Below are 14,037 nucleotides of genomic sequence, written 5' to 3'. Positions count from 1 at the left end.
TTAAATTTTTTACCTATGTTTCACAACTTCTATATTGTTAAGTTCTTACTTCATTTTACAGATTTGAAATTTTGTTTACATTTTTTTTTTTTTGTTTCATATTTATACTGTTTAGATCATTTCATTTTTAATATATTTTATACATACATTAGTTTAATTCAATGGAATATTTCTAATGTGATGTTTTTGGGTTTATTATTACTATTATATTGTAAAATAATATAATATTTAGGAGCATTTTATTTCCCCGTTGGGGACAAATAGCACTAGATGAGTTAGGTAGTTCAATATTGGAGCTGCATGTTCTTATAAGACGGACCTTCCTGTAAATATCGCGAGAAATGAAGCAGCGCGAGAAAAAGGGGTTCAGTAAAGGCATAGCAATATTCATATTTAGCAACAACAACAACAAGCTTTGATGAAATGGTTGTTTTGTTGTGTTGACAGGCTGGATGCCGATATGTGCGGCCATTTCAGCCGCAGATGAGACACCAGGCTGGGATGAACAGGTACGTTGCGGTCGCTCATTTATTAGCAGCTAGTTAGGGGGCTAACAGTTAGCCTTTAGCTCGGAGCTAATGTTTGTTGTTAGCTACAGTTTTCTGATTCAGTTTGTGGATTCTTTGAAGCAGAACCCACAACAAACCACACAAACCAGTTTAAAACAACCAGTGGAGCTGATTGAAGCTGGCAGTGAACGGCAGGACTGCGTTCAGACGGGTAGCTATTGTTAGCAGGCTAATGAGCTGAATAATCGCACATGAACGCTGCTCTTTGAGTCACTAACCTGCAGTTAGCTGTGATTTATCATCAGCCTGTGGTGCAGGAAGGACTCAGCATTTATTCAGCTATACAGTCCGACACCACAGGGTCAAAAATATGTTCTACGGGTTAAATAAACAGCATCTGAATAATGAAATTATTATTATTTATGGAATCAATAAATTAGTAGGAATAGTCTGATAAATCGTTTAGTTTAGGAATATATAATGTAAGGATTATCCAAATAAAACATAAATGAAGCTAGTATCAGATTTAGCACTTGATTAAACGGCTAATTAAATCCAAAACGACAAGTAAAGCCTGGAGGCACGTTTTAACACTGCATTTAGTGTAGAATAACTTGCGTATTATAAAGTTTTAGCTGCACAATGGATTGAATCACAGTTGTAATCACAATTAGTGCAATATCGCCATTACAAAGGACAGATTGGATGCAAAATGAGTTTGGATCTAATATTTCAGGTACCATGCTGAGCCAGGTTGATGGACTTTCACTGCCTTTATTCCCAGACCCGATCTTAGTCATCAACCTGCCACAGCCAAGGAGAGTTAGGACAAATGGGCTTCTGGGCAATTTAAACTGTCTTTACAATATTTTACGATAATATTATAATATCTTGCCTTCCAGATATTGTGCAGTTCTAATACATTTTAAACTGGAATGGATCTAAATACGAGCAAATCCACCCACAACTGAACTGGTGTTTCACCATCTCACAAAATAAAACTTGTATTTTAGGAATTATTCTTAATTCAACACTAAACTGTTCCTACAAAATGTTTGTGAGATAATAGCATTTAAATAACTAAGAAGAAAAAAAAAACACTGCATAGAAAACATTATACAAATAGTTATAATTGCAATTGAAATTACAACTAACAATAGAAATGTTGTATATAGTTTCATTTCCCTAAAGGAACACTATACGTTTCTATTATATACATTGGAGAAAATAATGTTTAGTGCTTCAAGTTGCACTTTAAAATGAGTAACTCAGTCAGTGTCTTTAAGTGATTCATGGTTTTCGTGATTCTTTTTGCGGTGGGCCGGTTCTGTCTCTCAGATTGTGCTTCATTTTGAATCGAATGAGCTTCATGCATCAGGAAACATACCAGACCCAGAATGTCACTGAAGACCAGGAGCTTCTAATCAGATTCAGTTAGAAGATCCTGCCTTGGAATTTCAGGAGAGGTTTTCCAGCTTTTTCTGCTTTATTATGAAGCTTTACTTCAGCGCCAGAATCAGTCTCCTGTTGCCTTGGTTGACAACATTTCATGGAAACTTTTCAGTACTTTCTACTTTTGCGGTAATTGAGGTCACCTCAGCTGTAGTTTGGAGGGTCTCGTGTTGTTCCGTCATGTGCTTCCTGTTGGTTAATGTTTGTTTCTGTGTGTTTTCCAGCATGTGGCCTCAGATCTCTGGACGTCCGTCAGCTGATGATGAGACAGATCTATTAAATCATACTCTTCTGCTTGTTTGAGGAGCAAGCTGCTGTTAGCCCCCAGAAAATAATGTAACAAGCAGCCGAGCTGCAGCGTTCTGAATGGCTTAAAGCCCATGGTTTATGGGTCCAGACTATGATCTTGTGAACTCTTTGCTGTGGACATGCTGAGTCCTGTACTTTGCTTCACACTCAGCTTTAAATGAGCAGACAGATGTGCTGTGTTTGCCCCGGGTATTTAGTCCAGCTGTGCATTCACTTCCACTGATTTTGTGCATGTTTGAAGTGATTCGACTGAAGTCCTAAACATTTCACCAGGATGAACGGCTCTCTTTTAACCCCGCCCAGCCCGCAGGCCACCAACTCCTCCCCTCTACCTCCGTCACCCTCCCCGTCTCCTTCCCCGCCGTCTCCCTCACTGCTACCTTTGTCCTCCAGACCTCCCCCTCTCCCCCCGTTGGTGAGCTCGCCACCCCAGGCTCACCCGTCTTCCCTGTCCGACACCCCCACACCGTCCCCCTCCCCTTCCCTGAGCTGGACCGAATTCTGTGAGCTCCATGCACGTGTTGCGGCTGGCGACTTTGCACGCCATTTCCGGGCGTTTCTCCAGGAAAACCCACACTACACAACAGACTCTGCTGCTGCTTTCTGCCGGCGCTTCACTGACCGCTTCATTCGTCATTTCCAGAGTGAACTGGAGGGGGGACTCCCGCCGAGCTGTGCTCCGGGGCGCAACGAGATGGTGAGCTGGGCTCCTCCATCAGATGCTACCTCCCTGGAAGAGGAGGCGGTCTCGCCCCTGTCAGGAACTGGAGGAGCAGTCCTCCAGAGCCCCCCCTCCAGCATGGCGCGGGTAACGTCCAAGCCTGCCCCGTCCCGGCTGGTGTTGGAAACCCGCAGTGGCGATCGCTTTCAGGATTCCTATGCCCAGGGTCAAGTCCTGCCACCATCCTCTTCGTCATCGTGCTGCTCTTCGGTGGGAGGGAACAACGGAAGGCGGGAGGAGAGGGGAGCCGTGCTCGTCCCTGGAAACGGAGACGCCCCAGTAGAGGAGGAGGAGGAGGACAGTTGGCCCGGAATAGCTTTAGTTGGCGAAGGTGTGGAGCACGAAGAGCCGGAAGCAGAGTCCTCTGAGGCTGATCACACTCCTCATCTTCTTCCCTCTTCTGTCTCTCCTCCGCCTGACTCCAAAGGCAACGGCACGCCCAACTGCTCCAAAAACAAACTGAAGAAACGCTTCTCGCTGCGGAACGTGGGTCGGAGCGTGCGTGGAAGTGTCCGAGGAATCCTGCACTGGAGAAGCTCCTCCAGCGACGCGGCTCAGAGCCAGATGCCCTCCAGCTACAGCTACACCTTGGGCGTCCAGGACTCCGGCCTGGCCAAGAGGAACTCTGCCACACAGCCTCCTACGCCCACCTCCTCGATGCCGGTGTCCCTGTCAATGCCCCTCTCCCTTCCTCACTCCTCCTCCTCCTCCCTGCCTCCCTCATCATCCAGCAGCGCCACCTCGCTGTCTCTGTCCGAGGCTGCTCGGGACCGCCGGCGAAGCAACGGCGAAGGAGGTGAGAAGGACAAGTGGAGCCATCGTCTGGAGAAACTCAGATTGTCCCGCTCACCACCTCCAATCCTCACTCATACCCTTCACCCCGGCACCAACCCGCAACCTCCAAGCAGCGCCGCTACCATCGGTCCTCCCAGGAAGGTGGGGCGGCTGGTGCGGGAGGGCGGGGTGAGCGTCAGCTCGTCTAACGACGAGTTAGGTGGGAACCACGGCTTCTCCGGCTTCTCGTTCGGTTTGCTGCATCATGGCGCAGAAAGCAACAGCTCGGCCGCGTCAGCGGGGGCCCAGGCGGCTCCAGTGCAGCCTCTGGCCAGTGGTGGGAATGTGCCCTGGAGGGGGGGCCGCTGGCATAAATGTCGTCTGGTCCTCAGAGAGCGGGACCGAGAAGGGGGAGAGGAATACTACCTGGAATTCTTCATCCCACCAAAGGTGAGTCTTCTCCCTGCCTGAGAGATCAAAGGTTTCACATCGTGGAAATAAAAACACAAGTTAATATTTTCAGGGATCCTCCTCCTCTGAAGCAGCAAGTAGTTTTATTAACGAGGTCCTGTCTGTTTTTCAGTCCTCGAAGCCTCGGCTGACCGTTCCCTGCTTCTCCATCATGGATGTGAGGAGCACCACAGCCCTGGAGGTCCCTGACAAGGAGAATACCTTCCTACTGCAGGTACTGATCCAGTTCGCCGTATGTCTTCACTGTAGGATGCTGGAAGAGTAGAGGTCTGGAGATTCTGCCGCTCCTCGGTCTGGTCACAGATGGACCAGTTTGTCCTGTTAAATTGAAGTTAACCGGGTTGTCTTTAGAACCTCAGCGCCGCTGCCTGTGGGCCGGTTCTGTCTCTCAGATTGTGCTTCATTTTGAATCGAATGAGCTTCATGCATCAGGAAACATACCAGACCCAGAATGTCACTGAAGACCAGGAGCTTCTAATCAGATTCAGTTAGAAGATCCTGCCTTGGAATTTCAGGAGAGGTTTTCCAGCTTTTTCTGCTTTATTATGAAGCTTTACTTCAGCGCCAGAATCAGTCTCCTGCTGCCTTGGTTGACAACATTTCATGGAAACCTTTCAGTACTTTCTAAAAGTATTTACATGCCTGAAACGTTTCCACAGAACCACCACAACCTATTTAATGTGACAAAACAACTCAAAGTACAGCAGAAATCTTACTTGGTGTTTAGAACGGGACAATTTGAGATGCAGATTCTACTTTATTTATTTAGATGCATGGGTTTTATTGGCCATGAAGCCATAATTTGAACACGGATTTAGCATAAATATGTAAATTATATCACAACTTGTCTGACTTTTAAAGGAGAGAGTTTTTTTTTCTAAATTCTCTCAGCTAACTTTTATAAAAGTTGACATATTTATCATCTGCAGACTAGTTTAGCTGTCAGGGTTTTCTTCCTCGAAGCCCAAACGGAGCGGGCTTCTTTCTGATCAGAGTTCTGCTCTTCCTTAGCTGGAGGGGTCGGCCCAGTATGTGATCGAAACACGAGATGCTGTTCAAATGAGAGCCTGGCTGAGTGACATCAGGAACGCCATCTGTCTCAGGTAGTGATGCTGTTTAACTCTGTTAAATGTTTGAAAGTAGCTTATTTACCATTTGATTATTATGTTCACGCCCCATGCTGGTGGTTTTCATACTGCATCTATTTCATATTAATTCATTTCATATTCAATTCAGTGTTTAACTGTGTATGCGGGGTCAAGGTAACAAAAATGAACTTAAAATTAATTAAAGGTGTGAAATACTGAACGTGGTAAAGTTGAGTGCCGTAAAAACCAACATGATTAATTTCGCCTCTATGAAAATTAAAATTGAAAACTCTGCTGTCGCGCCGGGGCTGCTGCCGTATTCTGATCTACTGGAAGTAAGCGAAGTGAACAGAGGAGCAGAGCCTGCTGGTGGAGGAGAAGAGAGGAGTGTTAAAGGTAGATTTAGTTCTGGGATCACGGTGGGAACCAGTAGATCAATGCGTCGTTCCCTCTGCTTTCAGCACCAACCTGGAATGTGAGCAGCTCTGGTTCCTGCTGCATTCAGAAGCTAGAGAGGAGATAGCAGCACCAGAGAACTTCTCCACAGATGTTGGAGATGATCATTTAGACTGCTGACATCATCATGAACAATACAGCAGATTCACCTCATTTATATCTTCCTGCTCTGGATATAGAGCTCAGATTATTGGACTGTTGGAGACACTTTCTATTTATGTAGATCTATATTTCTTAAAGAGTTTTTCCAAATTAATTTTTTGAAGCATTTTATACTCAGTAAATATTTAGATAATTCTGTATTATATTGTTTGTAATTTTTTATTCATGGTTATTAATTATTGTTTCTAGTATTTATTGATCCTTCCTAATATCATCTTACTAGAGGTTGACCTTTAACCTGTCCTGCTGCTGAAACTATTTCATTTCCTCCTAGAGGGATGATAAAGTTAATCTTATCTCTATATTAATAATTATATGATTGTTCTAGAAGGTTCTGTTCTCATTAACTCGACTGTTTAGGAGGTGGATCTCTGCACCATGGAGCTGGTAGCGTTTTATTCATTTACTGTTGTTCATTGGAGGAGAAGATCTCTCCTTTCTCTCTGTCTTTCCTCCATCTTCTCTGCTTCAGACACTCTTAGGGTCACTAAAGGTCCTCCTCACTAACATCTCCTCACGTTAGGAGCTCTCTGAAGGTCTCAGATGCTAAATGAATAACTTTTATCTTATCGAGGGGAAATTATAAGAAAAATCTGAGAATTTGATCATTTTTCTAAGATTTTTCTTAGGATGACGTCACCAGGAGCTACTTTCAGTCTGATAAATATTTGAGAATATGGCCCAGATGTCCAGCAGATGTTAGTGTGTTTAACTGTCTTTTTCCTGCTGCAGTGAGCAGGAAGACGCTGAAGGTGTGTGTGCTGCTTCATTGGACCTCAGTGGAACACCTGAGATCAGCGAGCGCCTTTCACAAGGTGAGTGTTTGGTTTCCTGTCTCCACAGGTGGACGAGGACTCTGCCAGCTCTCATTTCATTAGATTACACTTTGCTCTTTCACTTTCTGACATGAAGGTGAAAGAGCAACCAAAGTCCAAGGAAGAACTCTAAAGAACCTTCAGAAAGCTCAGAGAACTGTAGATCCAGATCACCTGGATCAGTTGAAGGCAAACAGAAATCAGAGCTGGGTCAGGACTTCTTTTCAAGGCTGGAAGAAAGAAACATGAAGTCTTTGTACTGCTTTAATGAATCAACATATTGTGTAATTTTCCAAACATCTAACCATGTGCTGATCCTCCTGCTCCTGTCAGTCTGTTACGGAGGAATCGGAGGCTCCTCCACTCTGATGGATCCGCTTCCTCCGGAGCTTCCACCTCGAGCTCCACTTGACGAACCAGATGGCAGGAATTTTGGAGGGGGCGGGGCTAGTCTGGGCACCCCTTTTGCTGAGACGCCAGATGCGACAGGTAATCATGACCCAGACCAGAGGTGAAGAACTGAAATATTTGGTTTGGAGGGAGAGCAGAAATCTGCCTTATTGTTTTATTAGGATCATCTTAAATGTACAACAACAACTAGACTACAGTTCAGAGGCTTAAATGAACACTAGGAACAGGACTTTATGTTGTCCTCTCCAGAACATGGACTTTGTTGTCCTTCAGCCACTCTGTATCTGACATTGTCCATGGGGACCCATCTGTGTCCAAGTTTAACCTCCTGGCTGATGTCTGCAGATGTTGCTTCAATATTTCCACATAATGTTCTTTCCTCATGAGGCCTTTGTTTTGTGAAACGCTCCAACAATAAATCCCCACAGCATGATGGTACCACCTCCGTACTGTTCTCAGGGTTCAAGCTTCCACCTTTTTCCTTCAAACAGGGGTCATAATGTTCAAACACCTCAGTTTTAGTCTCATCCTGGCTGGTTCTGTTAATATTTAGTGCTGGCTTCTTCCAGTCCATGTTGGTTCAGGACTGGTTTCATTGTGGATAATGACTCTCCTGCCAGCTCCAGCAGCATCTTCACAAGGTCTTTAGCTTTTGTTCTGAGGTTGATTCACACATTTCTCACCAGAACCCGTTCATTTCAGGGAACTGTTTGATGGTTGGACATCTCCATGCGGTTTATAGCCACATATAATTGTTTGAACAGATGAACGTGGATCTTTTGCGCCGGCTGCTTCCTAGACAGAAGGTTACAGAACCATGACCTCATCATCATCTGAGCTTTCATTAATAGTTAAAGGCACAGTAATCGGAGTGTATGTAAACTTCAGAATTTGAAGAATGTAATATCTGTGAATCTGTTTATGTATAATTAGTTTGTTATGCAGAGGCATTTTATTAATTGATGGATCCTACATGGTGGCACCATGATTGAAGACATCAGCCATGAGTTGTCTCATTTAGGTCTAAAGGAACTCTTGAATAAAAGTCCATGGATCCAGGTTAGCAGCATCAGTAGAACCCTGGTGTTGTTTAGCATATGAGTAGAAAGACTGAATGGAAAAGCTGGAGAAACAGCCTGATGTTCAGAGGAAACAACCTGCTGCTATATTCCAGAAAACATGGAAAATAAACGACACTTATGTTCTGTAACCTTCTGTCTTTCCCTCCTGTTAGGGTCATTCCTCTTCTCTGACGTGGTGACATCTGAGGCGGTGGAGCACCCGCTCAGTGAGTGTCAGTGGTTCCACGGCACCCTGTCTCGTCTCAAAGCGGCTCAGCTGGTCCTAGCTGGAGGCCCGGCGAGCCACGGCGTGTTCCTGGTCCGACAGAGCGAGACGCGGCGAGGAGAATACGTCCTCACCTTTAACTTCCAGGGAAAGGCCAAGGTGAGTTTCAGTTCTGGGAACGACTCCCAGACACAGAGAGAAGACTGTCTTCGTGTCTCTGCAGTTCAGTGAACATCTTGGGTCTCTCACAGCACCTCCGTCTGTCCCTGAATGAGGACGGTCAGTGCCGAGTGCAGCACCTCTGGTTTCAGTCCATCTTTGACATGTTGGAACACTTCCGGGTGCACCCGATCCCTCTAGAGTCCGGCGGCGCCTCTGATGTCACGCTCATCAGCTTCGTTGGGTCCACCGCAGTCCGACAGCCAGGTAGGACCAACACGACGAGCAGACGGCTTTGTGTTCACTCCTGATCTGCTCTGATCAGCCATCTTTAGTCAGCTGTGTGCATCACCATAGCCTGGACCGGTGCTCCTGCATGCTTCAGTCCATGTTCTCTATTCGTTCTGCATGGTTCGCCATTCTCATAGCTTTCATCACAGGCTTCAGATGTATAATATCACTGTTTTTCTAATATGTTTCAAACATTAAGCAGAGGAGAAGTTGTTTGAATCCCAGCAGCACCGTCCATCTGCCTGGCCCATCTGACCTCTCTGTTGTTGTCTTGTATCGTTGGCTCACCCCCTGCAGGCCGGGACAGGGCGGGCAGTCGGCCTGCGGTCTGCGACGCCATCACCACGCGCCATCCCGATTCTCCATCAACCCCCATCTCTGACTGTGTGTAAGTGCGACCGGACTCGGCTGAAAGAGAGGACGTGTGTGTGGCAGTGAGGACGTATTTCCCATTTTATCCAGACTCTCATAGTGACTTCTTATCAGAACCAGTCAGGTTCTGAAGCTTAGTTGAGGAGCTCCGGCTCGGTGAGGGGCATCCAGTCCAAAACATTCTCAGAAACAGTAGCGCAGATGTTCAGGAAAAGGTTCTGCGTGTGGTCGTTTCCGACACCAGTTGTACATTACAGGGTTCCTACGTAGTCTGGAAAAATAGTTATTATATCAAAAATTATTATTCTGAAAAATATTCCATATGAATCACTGGCTGGGAAACAGCAGGAGGAGATATTTCAACCAGTCCCGAATATCCCATCCGGTACCATCTCATTCCATTTACATCTATATGTTATGAGTCCATGCTGCCCAGTTCTACACGGTTCTGTACCACCCATACCACCAGTACCAGAACATCCAGTCATTTCTGTCCTGGGCTGAACAGATAAATGATGAAATGACAGTTAGATGATTAAAAGTCTAATCTAGAACATCAGTAGAAGCAGAACGCTCAGTGTCCCTCGGGTCTTCAGGAAGGCTGATGGGAAATAATGCCTCCTTCCAGCTTGTAGTTCTAACTTCAGGAGACCTGATGGATCTTCACACAGATCAGATAAATATGTTGCAATAAGAACATTAATGGTTCTAAAAACAGAAGAAGATCAAAATCAAGTCTAAACACCCAGGGAACCAATGAAGACTCATTGGACCTGGAGAAAAGCAGTTGGACTCTGTTAGTGTTCCTCTGATCTGCATCGTTCTGAGCTGCAGTCTGAAACCCGCTAAATATATTTAGTGTGTTAACATCAGAACCACATGTAAACCTGCATGGAGAGAAAGGTTCGGTTGGGTTGATATGAAACTAAAGGATGTGTAAATGATGCCATCACTGAGAGTTGATGTTTATGTTTCATGGAGTCCATAACCACGGAGCTGCTTCACCTAACTCCTCCCACTCACCCGCCTCCCTTCTGTCCCTCCTCTTCTTCTCTGCCTTCCTCCTATTTACTCCCCTCCTCTGTTGATTCTCCTGCAGACTCGAGCAGCAGACCCCGTAGTCCACCTCAGCCTCCCCCGCTGCCCCCGGGACGCCCGCCGCCACCGAGCCCCCCCCAGGAGAGAGGAAATGAGGTCGAGCCTGGAGGACGGGGACCACCCCTGGGTACAGCAGCAGCAGCAGGCGGAGCAGGAAGTGGAGGCAGCGGAGGAGGAGTGGAGGACTGGGAGGAGAGGGACAGGGAGACTCCTCTGCAACAGTTAGAAGCTGTGGAGGGAGAGGAGAGGGATGGAGCGAGGGTCCCTCGAGCCATCGATAACCAGTACTCCTTCTTCTGATGAAGAGGCGAGGAGGAGGAGGAGGAGGAGGTGTATGCCTGGGTTTATGTGTGGAATGAAGTGAGATTAGATGATGCGGTATCCATCACAGCCATTCATAACCAGTATTTTAATTTGTTAGCGAGGAGGAGGGGCGGTCCCAACACTAAATGAGACAGAGAGAGGAGCAGGCAGGTGAGAGCAGCTTTACGACACTAACAAGCAGTACTTTTTTCACTTTCTAGTCAGATAAGCTTCGGGCTTTTGCCGGTCCGCCTCACAGAAGACTCTGAATCCTACGTGTGAGTAGTGAGAACTCAAGCTGGTGAAGCCAGCAGATCCAATACCTCACGGTGGTCCTGCCAAGACAGCCAAACATACTCTGTGTTTCTACTGCGGCAAGCAGACCCAAAACCTTACACCGTCGCTGGTACCGAATCCAAGCTTCACCTTGACTTCTGATCCGGGTCTATTTCTTTCTACTTTCCTTTCGGGGATCCAGACTTCCCTCAGTTAACGTGGTCTGGATGAGCAGTTCTCCAGACCTTCTGAAGGTTTTTCAGAGTTTTTCTTTGGGCTTAGGCATGTTCATTCAGTTTCAGTCCAGAACCGGAGCGCTGAGCTATTAATTGTTCAGGGGGAAAGGTTCCTAAACCAAACACATGAACTAGAGTTGAGTCTAAATTAGATCATCAGGGTTCCTGCCCCTTTTCTTCAGTCGGATCTCTCAAGAATCCCAAAGCTAACCCAGGTCCACAGACAGAAGCTAGGAGAAGATGGAGCGTCCCTCAAGTCGTGTCAGGTCAGATGATAAGGAGATCTTATCATCCAGGAGGACTGTGAAACATTTGGGTGGACATCAGAACCGGTTCTGATTGTGCAAACAGGCATGTTGTTACCTGTAGACTGATACAGGTTAGACTCTGACCTTTCACCCTGGGGTCAGTTTATAGGAGTTTTTCATTGAACGTATGCGATTCCACTACTAGTAGAACAGACACTAATGGGTCCGTTTACATGTGGAGGTCCGGCTTTCTTCACGTTTGCTTTATTTATTCAACCTTTGAAGTGTCCGAACGGACCGATCCAGTCCAGACGCCTTGTTCATGACTCTCAAACTGAGACTTGAGTTATGAGGAGGTTGGTGAGGTCAAGTGGAGATGTCCTGCTGAGATCACCCAGCTGGTAGAAATGAGTAGAACCAAATGATGACCTGTAATGTACTCCTCACATTGACCCAGTTGTATATAAAACAGTTGATCTGGTCTTCAGTTAAACCTATAAACCACTCAGATCTGTTCCAGGTCCACCAGCTTACTGCAGTTAATTGACGGTCCAGAAGCGATGGACTCCTTTTGGACTCCATTTCTTCTGAATTCTTCTGTTTGTTTCAGGATTTTTGGGTCAGTCCTCCTGCAGCAAACATGTTAATATGAAGATCTGCTCTGACTTTAGGTACTGATCCATAGCTTAGCCATCCTTACCATCAGAACCATCACTCAAAGTTTACCCGGGTCTCAGGAGGTTGGACTTTACCTGACTCAGTTTGAGGATTTGTTTTACAGATTTTTCCACAGAATGTTGCCTTCAGGTCCATATTTTCTTCACAAGGAATCCAATGTTTCTCCCTGGAAAGGAGGCAACTGCTTAGAACTGTTCTTACCCGTTATGTGTTTTGATAACGGGGGGATATTCCTTTAAAAATGGTCCACATCTGGACCCAGAGTCAGAGACGTCCTGGTGCTCGGTACCTTCCTCCTAACTTCTTCTAGGAGAGCCCAGCTCAGCTACGGTCCGTCAGAGAGGGGTCCAATCAGAGCCCAGAGTGCAGATAGACACGCCCATGCTCTTATTCACTCCCTGTAGATTTCACCTCTGGGTGGTTCTGTAGAAACTGGACTTGAAGGTTCTGCTACAGGAAACACTGCAGACCCATGCAGATGTAGATGTGAGCCCACCAGAAGGTTCTGGTGTAATCAGTGTAGTTTAAAGTCTCCCTCTCTGGTTCTGGCTTCAATCAGCAGCTTCTTCTTCTTCTATTAATCCTTCTTTCCCAGCGGAGCCACCAGGAGGTCAGGGAATACTGGATGTTTGGGAACGTCGCTGCTGTTTAAGAACAAACCGAGCAATAATTCACTTCGCTGATTAAAACCTTCTGTTTCCAGAAGATGTTTCTGATCCCAGAGACTCCGGGCTGGAAGTGAAGCGCTGTGTAACGTTTTGGGTCTGGAGTAGGAACCGTTTACCTCAGCATGGACAGTCGTAGTAAAAATAATAATGATGGTCGGATTAATAGCATTAAAGTGTTTTCTTTTGTAACTCTGGTTCTGACTCCATCCCAGTTCAGACGTCTTTGTGCCTTTTTTATTTGGCTGACGGGGTCCCTTCCTGTTTTCCTGCTGTCCTCTCCTCCTCAACCCCATCCTGCAGTCATCAACATCTGGAGAACATTTCAGAGGACATACCTTCTTATTTCTAGTTGTGCCTTTCTGTCTGTCTGCTCATCCTCCTGCGCTGTCTTTCTTCAGTCCCCCTCCTTCATGTCCCGTGTCCTCGTCTCATTGGAAGACTCTTCGTGCCTTTTTCTGTCTCTTTCTGTCTTTGCTGGGACCGTTGGTGGAGGACAGAACCGTCTGTCCATCCTGTGTGGTTAGTTTCAGGTACTACGTTGAATTTAATGATATAATATAAATATAGTGAAACATTGAAGTTGATGTGTGGTGTTTTTATTTCTTCACTCCTGGTTTCTCTGTGGAGAATCGGTTCTTAAGGTTCTGATCCGTTCAGTCATTGTCTTCTCCTTAGTCAAGATTAGTTCTTGGAGGTGGGAGGTCCAGGAGGAAAACCCAAGCATCCTTCTTCTAAGCAACACTCCAGCTCCTTCTAGATGGGATCTCAAGCTTGTATGAAATCCTTCAGAGAGTTCTGGGTCTGTTTCTGGTGGAACAGGCCCAGTCTGACGGGATCCAGTTAACTCCACTCAACGTGGAGGAGCAGCAGCTCTACTCTGAGGATCTTACCGGGTCTCTAAGACAATGCCATTCCAGCTGCTGGTATCCAGAATCTGGTTCTTTCAGTCATGATCCGAATGTCCTGACTATGTGAGGATTGGAACATGGATGGACCCAGACACCTGATCCTGGTCCAACCTTATTTTGGGCGGTTTTACTCTCGTCCCAACCTTCAGGGAGCAGACATCCAGCCTGCTGATACAGAGACGTTGCTGCAGGGTGTTGGAGAAGAGGTGGACCTGATCCTCAGAGTCCTTGAGGGGCCAATATGGGTTTGATTGTTCAGTCCACGAGTGTTTTGTGGACCTACTGGTCAGTAAGACCTTCTGCAGGTTGCTCTGAAGGAGTCACTTCCATAAGCTGTCAGGTCCA

At 46.2% G+C, this 14,037-nt stretch overlaps 1 protein-coding gene across 2 annotated transcripts; it reads left to right on the top strand.

Moving 5' to 3' along the window:
* Positions 1–325: 325 nt before the first annotated feature.
* Positions 326–13,363, top strand: LOC124864200 (SH2B adapter protein 1-like). 2 transcript variants are annotated; one of them, XM_047358870.1, is made up of 10 exons: positions 328–509; positions 2,186–4,215; positions 4,349–4,450; positions 5,248–5,339; positions 6,675–6,757; positions 7,091–7,246; positions 8,403–8,614; positions 8,707–8,881; positions 9,203–9,293; positions 10,377–10,521. In XM_047358870.1, the coding sequence occupies exons 2-10, from the start codon at positions 2,545–2,547 to the stop codon at positions 10,396–10,398; spliced, it is 2,604 nt and encodes an 867-aa protein (XP_047214826.1). In that variant the 5' UTR covers positions 328–509; positions 2,186–2,544; the 3' UTR covers positions 10,399–10,521. The 2 variants fall into 2 exon arrangements, with proteins under 2 accessions (XP_047214825.1, XP_047214826.1); XM_047358869.1 differs by lacking the exon at positions 9,203–9,293 and having other exon boundaries at positions 326–509; positions 10,377–13,363.
* Positions 13,364–14,037: the final 674 nt, after the last annotated feature.

This window comes from Girardinichthys multiradiatus, chromosome Y (genome assembly GCF_021462225.1).
Source record: "Girardinichthys multiradiatus isolate DD_20200921_A chromosome Y, DD_fGirMul_XY1, whole genome shotgun sequence".
Lineage (NCBI taxonomy): Eukaryota > Metazoa > Chordata > Actinopteri > Cyprinodontiformes > Goodeidae > Girardinichthys > Girardinichthys multiradiatus.
This window is presented reverse-complemented; position numbering and strand designations above follow the sequence as displayed.

Excerpts from the sequence above, each read along its gene's own strand:
- LOC124864200 (XM_047358869.1), top strand. The coding sequence starts at position 2,545 with ATGAACGGCTCTCTTTTAACCCCGCCCAGCCCGCAGGCCACCAACTCC. Across the intron at positions 4,216-4,348 it reads AATTCTTCATCCCACCAAAG|TCCTCGAAGCCTCGGCTGAC; the intron begins GTGAGTCTTCTC and ends TCTGTTTTTCAG. Across the intron at positions 5,340-6,674 it reads AGGAACGCCATCTGTCTCAG|TGAGCAGGAAGACGCTGAAG; the intron begins GTAGTGATGCTG and ends TTCCTGCTGCAG.